Genomic DNA, 13,439 nt, shown 5'->3' with positions numbered 1-13,439 from the left:
TTTTTGTTAGATGATCTTTGGCTCTTGGAAGGAGCATTGTCAGCCCGGTTGGGAAAATTTTATTTAAACTCATACAGACTTGCATACATTATAGGTATTTTTAGGTAGACAGCTAATAGTATGATTCCTTGTAACTTTTCAGACATCCTTGCTGTTATTTTTACCCTCCTCCCTCCTTCTTCTGGACTTGCCCTCCCCCCATACATGCTAATTAGAATGCTCCCATTTTTCCCATTTCCCACATCAAACCACTTGTACCCACCCTACTATTCCTCTATTGCTCCTCCACCCAGCAATGTGCCCTTTCAACTTTCCTGGTTTCGGCAGTTACTCTAGCATGTGTCCTTTTGAGTAAATTTTGAGAGTCTATACATGTCCAACTAGACTGTGGTTTGATTTGGGTTTTTTTGTTGTGATTGTTGTTTTGTTTTGTAGGTTTTGGGTTTGGTTTGGTTTGACTTGGTTTGGTTGTTTGCTTGCTTTTAAACAAAAGTTCCCTCACCCCATGTGTCTTTCCTGAAACAGAGATTCAATGATGCAGGTGTCTGCCATGGAAAACTCCCATAGCCCCTCTGCAACAGCAAGGCTGAGGTTCTCTGGAGGCTAAAGTCTCCCTGACCAGCAGTTTCTGGTTTGGTTAATACCCTGGTGCATCAGGGCTTTGACCTCCCAGGATATTCTTTATGCATGTGCCTCTCACGCTCCCCCAGCCAGCCCTCTTCCTCCTCCAGCGGGCTCCTCCTCCTTCTGACTGTCTACACAGCTGGTCAGAGCTGCTCTGGCCTGAGAGAGCAAAGTGCAGGAGGGGTGAGAAGGAAGTGGGAGCACACAGAGGGAAGGTGCTGAGAAGCCTGATGGGGAACTGTCTGCAGAGGAAAATAGGGTGAGTTCACTTTCTCCGGAGAGCAGGGACCTGGCCCAGTGGTGAAACAGGAAAAGAGGGCTACTCTTAGGGTGAAGGGAACGAACGGGCCAAGAGTGTGACAAGAATTCAGTACCTCCCGAACCACACACCCTGTGACATCCTTACAGGGTTTGCCTTCTGCTCTGAATCCCAGCATGAGGAGAATAGCTGGAATGTGGAACGACTCCACTAAAAAGGGGCTCTGCCCATCTAAGAAATGAAACAGTTGCCCTGCGGCTGGGGAGAGGGACGCTCTCCTGGGCTCTTGATGTTCCTGAGTACGTTCATGAGCATCCACTCTTTCAGGGACTCTTTATGAATTTAAAATAAATAGCACATTTCCTGCCAGACGAGGCTTCAGTTAGTGCGTTTGCAAGCAGATTGAGGAGGGTCATGTCAGTAGGGAGAAGACTTGTTTTCATGGTCCTGGGCTTTGGTCTCCTCATTTTATTTTGTTGTTGCTGTGTGGAGGGTTTTTGGTTTCGTTGTGGATTGTATTTTTTTTTTTTTTGGTGTTTATTTTATTTTTTGAGACAGGGTTTTCTCTGTATAGCACTGGCTGTCCTGGAACTCGCTCTGTAGAGCAGACTGGCCTCAAACTCACAAAGATCGCCTGCCTACCTCTGTCTCACCGTCACTGCCCATCTCCTCATTTTAAAGGAAAATAATAGTATAACCCTACCTAATTCCTAGTGTGGAGAGCAGCAGCATGGTCCCTAACAGAGAAGGGTTCAGCGATCGGAGGCTAGTCTCAGTTTTCAGATCATCATTTTTCATTCAGTCAAAGCAAACACATGTAAAGAAAATTATCACCCAAAATTAAGGGGTTTCTATGGCATGAAGTGAGGTGATCTATAGTGAGTAAGCTGGCAGAGAGTCTTCCAGGATGTGCTTGCTACCCTGGTCTCAGATAGCATATAAAGGGGAACACAGAAAAATGAGGTCGTGCAAAATGCCGAAGGGGATCTGGGCGTATCTATCCGTGTCCCTTCCTGAGAGCTGACACTATCCGAACTCTGAACTCTGAACTCTGAACTCTCTCAGCCCCTCCTCCACCTTCTAATGGTCTCCTCTAAGGACTGTCATTTTGTCTCTTTGTGAACGCCTCTAAATGTGGCTTATTATTCTCTGCTCTCTGCTTTGTGAATTCCTGGTTCCTGCCTTTGTTTCTGGCACACGGCAGGTACTCAGTAAGTGCTAGGTGGGTGACTGGAAGCATTCCTGGGGAGAGAGAAAGCAACATGCAGATATAGTACAGATGAGGAAATAGTGATGGGTGGCATACATGCACTTTCGTGTCTCAGAACTTTGCTGTGGGGTTAAATGTTGTAACACTGATAAATATTTATCATGAGAGAGATGAAAAGTATAGAAATGCAGGTAGAAGAAGATGAGATGAGCTGGTATGCACACTTACGGTTACAGCATTACATCCATCGTCTTTATTTTAGCTCCAAGATCCAGCAGTCATTTGTTCTTCTTACCTATCAAGAGCCAGTAATGCCATCCTTCAAGTTTTGTTTTGGGGTTTACTCCATTTTGTTTCTAAAGTGGAAAGCTATTTTTATTTTTTTAAATGGGTTTTTCTTGTAATTTGCAAAAAATAATAATAATTTTCTAGTCGATGGCTAGATTTTTATGGTTTTGTGTCCATTACATTTTAAAGATGATTGAACTCACTCTGGAAATCACTTAGGTGCCTTTCACTGCATTTACACTTAGCAGGTTTTCCTTATCAACTCACATGCTCATTTTTTTCATGTGGCTTTATGAATTTACAGTTAGTCCTATACACTCAATAGATGGTTCAGATATTATTATTTCCCTAAATAACTGCCCAGCTGTATCCCTAAATAAATTGCCCAGCATCTTCATTCCTGTGCTATTTGAAATTGTTGGTTGTTGTCTTACATCAGCTGGATCTCTTGTCCATCTTTCCCATTACCCCTGTTGGCACACCCCTTACTATGTCTCTGCAGGTCATAGGATGGAAAACCACCTCTCCCCACAAGAAGAGCCCAAGGTCTCAGGGAAAAACATTTTCCCTAAGAAAACCTAGGTTTTCCCCCTTCCTGGTTGTGGATCCTCAAACAAGCTGCCTAAATTTTGTCCCCAGTTCCCTTGTTAATAAATAACAGGACAATAATATCAACCGATGGACTTGTTCTGAAACTGAATGAAATATAGCACATAAAAAGATTGGCATATACCAAGAAGTACTCGCCAATTTTATTTCTTCATACTCTCAACTTCCAGCAAATGAAAAAAGGATTAAACAGAAATCTAATCCAAACAGTGAACGAATTTAATTCTTATATAATGATTTCCTTCTCCTTCTATCTATCCTTTGTTCTCTGGATCACTGTGAAAGATGGTGTCTCCCAGAACCCCATTGCTTGGGTGCAGGCCCTGAAACAGCAGCAAACAGAGAATGAATGGAGAGGCTCAGGCCTCTCCCTGTGCAGTGACATTTTCATGCTTGTGATGAGGATTCTGAGGCATCATTTTAGGACTGTGGGTGTGGGCTGTTCTTCTGGTGACAGAGATGTTAGATCTGAAACAGGCTCTGGCCTGGGGTTCAGATGGAACATTAATAGATGGCAGGGCAATGAGAGGCATGCTAAGGTGGTTCCAGAACTGCTCATAAACAGAAGAAATAAAACAGCTGAGGGAGAAACATAAAGCCATAGTGGGAATTATGGGATGACACAGTGGCCCATTTCTAATATTTGAGTCTTAGGTGGAAGCTGGACACTCAGGAGACACATTGGAATCTGAGACTTCAAAATGTCAAGCAGCAGACCTGCAGGTGAGAGTACATACTGTCCAACTCCCCGGGAAGAAAGAGCCTGTCAGGGCTGGGGCCACCCATCCCCACAGCGAAGGCCCAGTACCAGCTATAACAGTAGCGAGTGGGAAAACAATAGGAAAGACAGCAAGACTTCCCTGCACTGGACAGGAAACATCCTGCTATTCTAAGAGCCTTCTGTATCCTTGGCAACAGGAAATCAGATGCTTAAGTCCCTGATACAGCTTGAAATAAAGATCTGAAATCCTGTTGTCTATTTGTGGAATAAAGTACCTCTGCACTCAAATCTCTACCTTGGCTCTGTCATACTAAGCTTTGAGTTTCTATTTCTGAGTTAACTACATTCTCTCATGACACGAGGTTGAAAGGCCTGTGGAGAGGTGCTTGTGTTTATGCTGGTACTGGAAATCTAATACAGCTTCATGCATCCTTCCTGGGTGGCCGTACCTAGTCTTAAGGAACTCCTAAGGAAGGAATCTTGCAATGTACAAGTACCTCAGGCCTAAGAGTCCAAATTATGGCAAAGTCTGTCATTCTATAACCTACAGAGTTAGCAGCAATTCTCACAGTGTTCCAGGAAGCACTTCTGAGAGAGCAACTAAAAACAAACCAAGATCATGTTAGGGGCAAGACCCTAAGATCCTTCCCACCCAAGGCTGCATGTCTTCAGTGCAAGCTGAGAAGTATGTATCTGAAGGGGTGTCACTGACCATCTATTAAAGCATGTACATCACATGATGGAAAGGAGAGAAAAGGATGGGGGAATAATGACAAGGGAGAGAGGATTCATAGGCTTGATAACAGAGGCTTCATGAATAGATAAGCACCTGGGATTGCTGGTGTCCCTATGATGTCACAGAGGTTTGTCTCTCTTTTCATGATCACGATACAGCCTTTCCTGAGCTACCCTTCCGGAGGGCACTCCAGAGGAAGAGCTTACTGGGAGGCACATTTTTAGATATTTTCCTTACCTGGACTCACCTTAAACCAAAACACACATATTAAAATGCAAGAATGCATTGCAAAGGACACGTAGAAAAGAAGGAAAGTTTACAAATCACTTTTGCCCGTCATCACTTTTGTCTGACCCTTAACAGTTTCATGAAATGAATAGTACATATAGCCTCATTTTGGAAACTAAACTGTGGCTCAAAATTTTTAGAAATATGAATATGAATCCAGTAACTCACATCTCACTTCCATGTTCCCCTAGTGAACCTGCCTTCTGAGCACTGGGCAGATTCGGGAACTTCCATATGATACCTTTTAACAACAGAAGCAGAAGAAGAAAACAAGTGGTTTACAGGACACAAAGGACACTAAGGGCGACCTAAAGAAGAGAGCTGAGGCTACGCCCCAAAGTCTCTGATAACACATAGAACCAGGAAGCCATCAAAACGTTCACCCAAACTGGTAGTCACAACCATGGCCATGGCTTACATAGTCATGGGTTACAGCCAGCCTCTGTAAAAAGCACAAGTCTTCATATTTAGCTATACTCTTGGAATTTGGGTGGTAGATCTGATGACCTCCCGTTTGGGTGGCTGTGCTCACAGCTACTCCTGTATAGCTTCATCAAATATTCATAGGAAACAAATTTTCTGTATATTTGATAGGTTGGCATACACTGGTGACATAAACCACGATGGGTGGGATGAGTGTAGTGCCCAGCTTTATGAAGTTCACATTCTAGTGTAGGAGATAGTCATGTGATTAGTCTAGTAGAGTGGAGTATACATAGGAGAGATTAGAGAGTCAGAGTTCAGTGGCATCCTGTGGAAATACTGCTTGACCTTGACCCAAACAAGATGATTTCTCAAATGTGAAATTCATACCTTAATATTCTGGAGATAACGCCATCACAAGGAGTCAAGTAAATCACTGGAATTGTGAATTTCAAAACTTTTTGTTTCCCTTGATGAGAATAGACAGGGTTTTTTTTCCTGGCTAGAAACTAATGGTGTCATAGCCTTGTGTCCAGTTCACCTAATAAATAAGGACAGAAACAGCGAGGGGAAAGAAGTCACCGTTAACAAAGCCGCCGAAACCAGACTCACTGACTTCCTGGCCCCTCTCTCAGCTATTTCAGGTGCTGGAGTTGTTGTCATATCTCAGAAGGGTGCGCCTGCCTTCCTTGGTAAGTAAAGTATCGCTCAAGGAATCAACTTCCTGTGTTTTCAGTGTGGGGCTTGTAAGGTACCTGTGAGCTCCTTTCCCTTCGCGGCTACACTCAAGCTGGGTACCAAGCCTAGATGCGGTCACCAAGAATCAGTCAAGGAAACAGGCCCCAGAGTGTGGTGATAATCAAGAATAATAATTGTCTCATGGGTGGTGGAGTCTTCTCACATGGGTAAGCTTCAGATGTAAGAATGAAACTGCCCGTTAATACTGAGAGTCTTCACACTGCAAGTCCCTTGTATAGAAGCACACATTTCTGCCCTCTGAATGGAGAATGTGTAGTCCAGGCGATAATTTATTGTCCAAACTGAGACTCTGGAGAGTGAAACAGTTGCTAAAAATAGCCAACCACCACTAAGTGACTGATAGTGACATTAGTGTACCAGACTTAGCATGCCAGACCCATGGCCATCCTTACAGCAAATTGTCAGTTTGCCTACTACATGACAATGGGCTTCCATCATATTTCCAGGGAGTCTTCTATGCAGTATACTTTAATGGGAAGTGTTTGGGTTTGGTTTTTTTTTTTTTTTTTTTTTTTTTTTTTTTTTGCTTGGGTGGCCACAGGTTAGGCTTAGGATTGAAAGATGCCTGCTCCTCCATGTGTATGATTTAAAACAAAACGGAGGTTTGTGTCAGAAATATTCTCTGAAAATGTAACCTCTTAACACCACACATGCATGTATCGGATTGCAAAATATAAGCAGCAAAGGGGGTAGAAAGGAAAGCATTTCTACTTAACATCATCTTATATTTTCCATTTTCTTACTTTTTCATTCCTTTATGTTGAAAGAGGTATTATAAAAAGAATAAGAACTACCAATGATTGAAATTGAAGTTTCATAATGCAATGTTTAAGAGTTTCTGAATATTGAAACAACCTGTCTACATTCCTTTTTTACAGGAAAAACATAAGCACATTTAAAGCCAGACAGGAGTCCCCAAAGCAAAGTAAGTCATTATTTTGTTTCATGTTTATTTGTTTGTTTGTTTGTTTTGAGAAATGGTTTTTCTGTGTAACAGCCCTAGATGTCCTGGAACTCTGGAGAATAGTCTGGCCTTGAACTCATAGAGATCCGCCTGCCTCTGCCTCCCCAGTGCTGTGATTAAAGGTGTGTGCCACCATGCTCGGCAAAGTAAGTCATGATTTCCCATCATTTGTACTCTTGATGGACTTACATTTCTAAAATGTCCTTTCTCTGTGCTTCCAAAGCCCAGTGAGAAGGTCTGCACTGTAAACCTACACACACTGCTGCAATTTCCCCCAGCTTCCTGTTCGTTTGCTTGCTTTTCCCATTAGACAGTGGGTTCATTGCAGCAGAGATTGATTTATTGATCTCCTCAATCCGTGCCTGATCTGGAAACTGAAGGAATTAACTGGGAACAAAGAATGTGGCAGCTAGGGCACAGAGGAGCAGCTGAATATCTCAGTTCTCACCTTAAGAGCAACGGGGAAGGATGGAGAAGTTTCCTGGAAGAGGCAGGGCTGGTCAGATTTGCATTAAAGAGATCCTCCAGCCCAGTGGGATATGCAAAAAGGAAACAGTATCAACTGTTGGCAAGAACTGAGGCCAGCAGACCTCTGATGAGGCTGTTGGGACAGATCAGTGGTGAAGTTAAGGAAACAAGAGTTGGGACTGGAGAGATTGCTCAGTGGTTAAGAGCACACTGGCTGCTTCCAGAGGACCCTGGTTTAATTCCCAAGCACCCACATGGCAGCTGGCAACTGTCTGTAACTCCTGTTCCAGGGGACCCGATATCCCCACACACAGATACACATGCATGCAAAGCACCAATGCACATAAAAAAAAAAAATAAATAATAATTAAAAAAGAAAGAAACGAGATTTGATGAGCGGTTGGAGAATGATGGCCCATACATGACAGAGAATAAGAAAGTGTGAGTGTGAGGATGGACCCTAACATGCTGAAGAAAAAAAAAAAATGGAGGAATTTTGTCTTCCTCTAGCTGGGTTTAAAGTGGAGAGTATAGCTCACCCATGCACTGAATCTCAAAACCCAGCTCTGTGGGTATATAATACAGCCTCTAGACCTCCCAGCATGAGCCGTTTCACCCAGGAACAATGGATCCCAACAAACGCTAATTTCTATCAGAGTAAGACACGACAGAAATAAGGCCACGGGTGCCAAAATGCAGAAGCCTTTCTTCTAGTGAGAATCAGTGACACCCCCAGATGCTATAAAACCTTATGGGGATGTGAGAGTCAGGGGAACTATGAATCCATGAGCCACATGGTGGACAGCTCTGCCTCCTGCATGGATTTCCATGGATGGCATCTTTTTTCTTCTTCTGGCTGGATGCCAAGAGTGGGAAGCATGCCTCTGCTCTGTGGCTGAAGCCAGTCAGTTTGGAGTAAAATACATATGAAACATTGCCTTGCTTCTGCAGAAACATAAATGTTCAGCATCTGAGCATTCTGAAAAACTTTCCTTGAGCACAAGTCCTCATGCTACCATCATCTTAACATTCATTACCTGTTAGAAAGGACCCCCTCCTGTCTGCTCTATGGGTCTCTCATGCTGTCTTGTATGTCCCCTGCCTAGTCTGTGAGAAACAGGCTTATTGCTGGTATATCTGTCTCCCTATTGTGTTTTACCAAGTAGGTACACAATGGGTATTATATAAGAGAAGAGGGAAGAGAGGGGGTATGATTGGCTGCCCAAAGATGCACTAAAAGTATCTTTCTTCACTGGCCCTAGAAGCCTGAGCAAGCTCTCCTGTGGCTTTGTTTAGGGTGTTCTGTGATTCTTAGGGATCTGTAACAGACTTCTGTAGACTACTCTAGCTGTCCCTTGGCTGTCTGGCTGCAAACATCCCAGCTCCACTCCCTGGAGTCTCCATCTCAACCTGAGATTCATTGAGTGTATTTTCTTTCTACAGATGAAGGGATGACTTCAGCTCCTATGCAGGTAATAAGACCCCTTCTGATCCCAACGTGGAAAAAACACTGTAGATGTCTGGGGATGTGGGGAGGTCAGGAACCCACAGTTATTTGCAGAGCCTGGTGGCAGAAACAGCAGCCCTCCTGTGGCGTAACGGATTGGAGGGAACTAACATTTGCTGAGCACTTTGTTATGACAGGCCATGTGTTGAGTGTTTGACAGGCATCCCATGTAGCTGTCACAACAGCCCGTATTACTGTAATACTGTGCCCTCTCACTTCTTCACAGATGCAAAACCTGAGAGATTAAGTTCTAGTGTCCAAATCCAGGCCTCTGAAAGATGGCAGGGCCAGCATGCAAACCCCAGTCTCACTCTAACAGTCACGTGCTTTCCACTGTACATTGCTGCCTCTGATGTTTTAGCCCCTGAGATTCCACCATTAGTGAGACCTTCCCTTAGATTATCAATACAATCATCTGCCTGTGGATGTATTGCAATTAGTAGAGAGGGCTTATCGAGCATGCAGGAAGCCCTGGGTTTGATCCCCAGCACAGCATAAACTGGAATTGGTGACACACATACTCCTATGGCACTCATAAGATACAAGGAAGAGGAACAGAAGCTCGGGGTCATCCTCTGCTACATATTGATTGGGATACAAGAGACCCTGTCTCAAATAATGACAATAATAATAATAATAATAATAATAATAATCTCTTGATGAGTCGTTAAATATTATCCAAGCACATCCAGTGTTCTATGACCATCGGAAGTACACAAGGAGGTGAAGGGTCACTATGGAACATTTATAAAGGAGACACACATGTATGCTTTGGATGGCAGGAACACTCCATCTTCTAGTTTAGTATTTGGAATGCCCCTGCAGCCATTTAGAAAAGATGGCTGAGAAATGGAGAAAGCGGTGGTAGTGGACGACAGGATTTCCCCCGTCAGGCCTGTGTTGTCACTGAAGCATGAACGGAATGGAAAGAGACCAGATCTTTATGATGGCTCTCCTTTGACCTGCAGAACAATGCTGACCAGATCTACACAGAGGAGTTATGCTACGTCCTCGTTGATCACAAGGCCCTCAGAGGAAGGCCATCAGACAACTCTGCTGAGGGGTTCTATGAGAACGTCTCTAGCAAGGCTGAGAGACACAGAGAGTCTTCAAGAGGAGTAGAGACGGAGTATTCGGTCCTCCGTTTCTCTTCCACCCCTCAGCCGCCACCTCCCGCAGAAGGTGAATATGAACTTCTGGTGCCCAGCAGACTCTCCTTCCATGCCCATCAACAGCCACGGCCACTTAGAGCCCCCTTTGAGACTCACTTTTCTCATCTACAGTGAGTGACTAGACTAGAGTCGGTTCAGCACTGACATACAAAAGTAGGAGTTGGGGACTCTGTTGGATGACAGATAAAAGTAGGGCTTGGGGACTCCAGTTGAAGCAGTCATGGGGCACAGAGATCCTTAGCTTAGTTCTTCCGGAGGACCTTGGAAGAGCAGACTTTGCAGACCACAGAGCCTTTTAGAGTCTGACAATAACCAACGTTCAAAAATTAGTCAATTGTCTTGGATGTCACATTGTTTTAAAAAAAAAAAAAAAAGAGTGGCCACCTTTGCTTCTAAGTAGTTAAAAAAATACTCTGTGGTAGGAAGGGCTCCCCATATCTGCATCTGGTGTACCACAAAAAGCTCTGCTCTTCTCACTAAGTTCTTATGAATTATCCCCACAACTGTTTTCTGAAGCTGGGTAAGCTTACTCATCAGGTTACATGTCCCCAGGGGGAATTCCCTCAGCACTGTGCAACCCCACCTCAGCACCACTTGGATAGGACAACCTGTAATATTCCTTCACTCCATGGGCCCAGGACATGTCCTTCACTCAACGTCCTTTCTCTCATTGTCTCAATGGCTTAGAATTTCCTGTACCATTGTTAATATAATTTTAAACTCCATTCTTCAAACTTTGACTTTCTCCTCAGAATTGTCTTTCTCTTCCGGTGTAGGAAATCGTTCCCAGAGCTTCATCCATGATAGGCAAGTGATCTACCATTAAGAGACAGCTCAAACCCCTCCACATAGTCCACATAGTTCTCAGTAGAATCCAGCCTGGTCTACAGAGTGAGTTCCAGGACAGCCAGGGCTACACAGAGAAACCCTGTCTCATAAAACAAAACAAAAACAGCAACAACAAACCCTCAGTAGAATCCCCACAGTATGAGAGCGATGAGTAGAAAGGCCACTGTAGAACCATTAAGTTCACTATCTTCTTTTTGGACTGAGAGAAAACAATTTGCCCAAAGGTACTTTATTGGTATTAGTGGCAGGATTTTATTCCAGCTTCCAAGTCAGTGCTCCTGCTACATACTATATAGAGTAGAGTAAATTTCTTCATAAATTATCCAGCATGTGTGAAATGTTGACATGGGAAAAATAGCACACACCCCTTCTCTGTGAGTACCCTGCTGTGCCTTGATTCTTCATTTTCCCTCATTTTTTCTTTAGAATTTCTGGAATTGTATCCACCCTCTGTCAGCCAACTGTGCATAACCTGCTGACTGACCAAATCTGACCCACCACCTGTTTTTGTAGATAAACATTTATTGAAAAACAGCCACACTGATTTGTCTACAGACTATCTATGGTTGCTCAACCATGGTAGAGTTGATTTGTGACACAGACCAGAGCTTTACAAAGCTAAAAATATCTTTAGTTTAACCTATTCTGGATAATAATTTTGAAGACCTTTGCCCTAAACAATGACAGTTTGAGATAAACTTAAGAGAACTATGATTGGTTATTGATGCAACTCATTAGGAGCAGATACCAATGAAATGGCAGGAAAATATTAAACCACAAATGAGATGAGCGAGACGAAAACAATTATTAGCAAATTAGACTATTTCTACATTCACACCTGCATCCTCAAGATGTTATTTTATTTACCTCATGGCCACTGCCCTACTTTTAGGGATGCTAAAACAGCAAGATGTTCATTGAGACGAGCTCTGGATGCACTATGCATTTAATTACCTCTTTGTGCTCAAAGCTGAACAACTTTCTACTTAAAATGTCACAAGGTATTAGGGAGGTAGCTCAGTAATAGGATCCTTGTTTAGTGTGTACAAGGCATACACATATGCACATACACTTGCACACATTGCAGGCATACATGCGCACATACACATACACACACACACACACACACACACAGACACACACACACACAAATAAATAAATAATGGAATAAAAAACAAAACAGACCAAGTCCCCATTGAGAGGAAATGCAATGACTTAAGGTCCTCTGAGTGAGTTTGCTGAGATGTAAGCCCGTTGATCATCTGCAGCTAACAAGCTGACCAGACCTCAGCACCTCGGTCTCAGCTAACTCCCTTCTTCTACAGCTGTCTTTCACACAGAAGCCTAACTTTAGACTTTGGCCAGAAGTCACTTGCGTTCAAAGGGTGTGTCCATGGTGATAGGAAATGCTGTACAAGATGTAACACATGGCTTATGGGAAGCAGCGCGGGCCAGTGACTGATTCAAGTCTTCGTTTCCTTTTTGCCTTTGACTCTGACCCGCTTACTTGAGGCTCAGTCTATTGCCCCCATACATGGGTGGGCTACATCTGACATATGGTCATCTTTTCTAGTTTACTTTCTACTGCTGTGATAAAGCACTGACAAAGAGTTAATTAAGGAAGAAAGGATGTATTTGACTTATCTGTCCCAATCATATTCCTCCAGGGCTGGAGCTTGAGGCAGGAAGTGAGGCAGAGGTCATGGAGGAATGCTACTTTTAGCTCTCTTAGTTTGCTTTCTTCTACAGCCCAGGACCACCTGCTCAGGGGGGGCACTGGCGCAGTTGTCTGGGCCCTCCCACATCAATCATCAATCAAGACAGTGCCCCACAGACATGCTTACAGGCCAATCCTCCCACATCAATCATCAATCAAGACAGTGCCCCACAGACATGCTCACAGGCCAATCCTCCCACATCAATCATCAATCAAGACAGTGCCCCACAGACATACTCACAGGCCAATCAATGGAGGTCATTCCTAAACTGAGGTTCCCTCTTCCTAGGTGACTGTAGTTTGTGTCAAATTGATAAAAATAAATAAATAAATAAATAAATAAATAAATAAATAAATAAATAAATAAATAAATAAAAAAGCCCTAACCGTCATATCATCTGTCATAGACCCTGAGGAGAAATGGTAGTAAAGAGTATAAAGCCTGGACCCCAACGTCCCTCCAGCAAGGCAGACGTCAAACAGATGACACTGCACTAGAGCCCTTCACATGGATACTAAACGTTTGGGGCAGATAGGTGTTGGAAATATTATCAGTAAAATACAATGAGCTGTATGTGTTTGCCCCCATCCGGTGAAGTATTGTCTGTCCCCCAAAAGCCAATATGTTTTATCAGGGCCTCCTTAAGTCTAAATGAATAGACAAAGAAGCATGGTTGTATGGTAAAATTAGAGGGACTGTACAACAGCCCTGTGTCTAGACTGAAGAGCCCCTTGGGGGTATTTCCAAATGTCTGCTCTGGATGCAAGTGAGATAAATGTGCTTACTAGGCAAACCTGACAAGTGGGTTCGATCCTAGGACTCCACCGTGCAAGGAGAGAACTGA

At 43.5% G+C, this 13,439-nt stretch overlaps 1 protein-coding gene across 2 annotated transcripts; it reads left to right on the top strand.

Annotated features, from left to right (window-relative positions):
* The first annotated feature begins 854 nt into the window (after nt 1-854).
* On the top strand, nt 855-10,829 carry Gcsam (germinal center associated signaling and motility). Of its 2 annotated transcripts, XM_059277464.1 has the most exons (6): nt 855-883; nt 3,645-3,713; nt 5,794-5,850; nt 6,796-6,842; nt 8,793-8,821; nt 9,825-10,829. In XM_059277464.1, exons 1-6 carry the CDS (start codon nt 855-857, stop codon nt 10,140-10,142), a joined length of 549 nt encoding a protein of 182 aa, XP_059133447.1. In that variant the 3' UTR covers nt 10,143-10,829. The 2 variants fall into 2 exon arrangements, with proteins under 2 accessions (XP_059133447.1, XP_059133448.1); XM_059277465.1 differs by lacking the exon at nt 3,645-3,713.
* Nucleotides 10,830-13,439: the final 2,610 nt, after the last annotated feature.

Source organism: Peromyscus eremicus, chromosome 12, assembly GCF_949786415.1.
Source record: "Peromyscus eremicus chromosome 12, PerEre_H2_v1, whole genome shotgun sequence".
In the NCBI taxonomy this organism is placed as follows: domain Eukaryota; kingdom Metazoa; phylum Chordata; class Mammalia; order Rodentia; family Cricetidae; genus Peromyscus; species Peromyscus eremicus.
The sequence above is the reverse complement of the archived record's forward strand: the minus strand, read 5'-3'. Positions and strand labels throughout refer to the sequence as shown.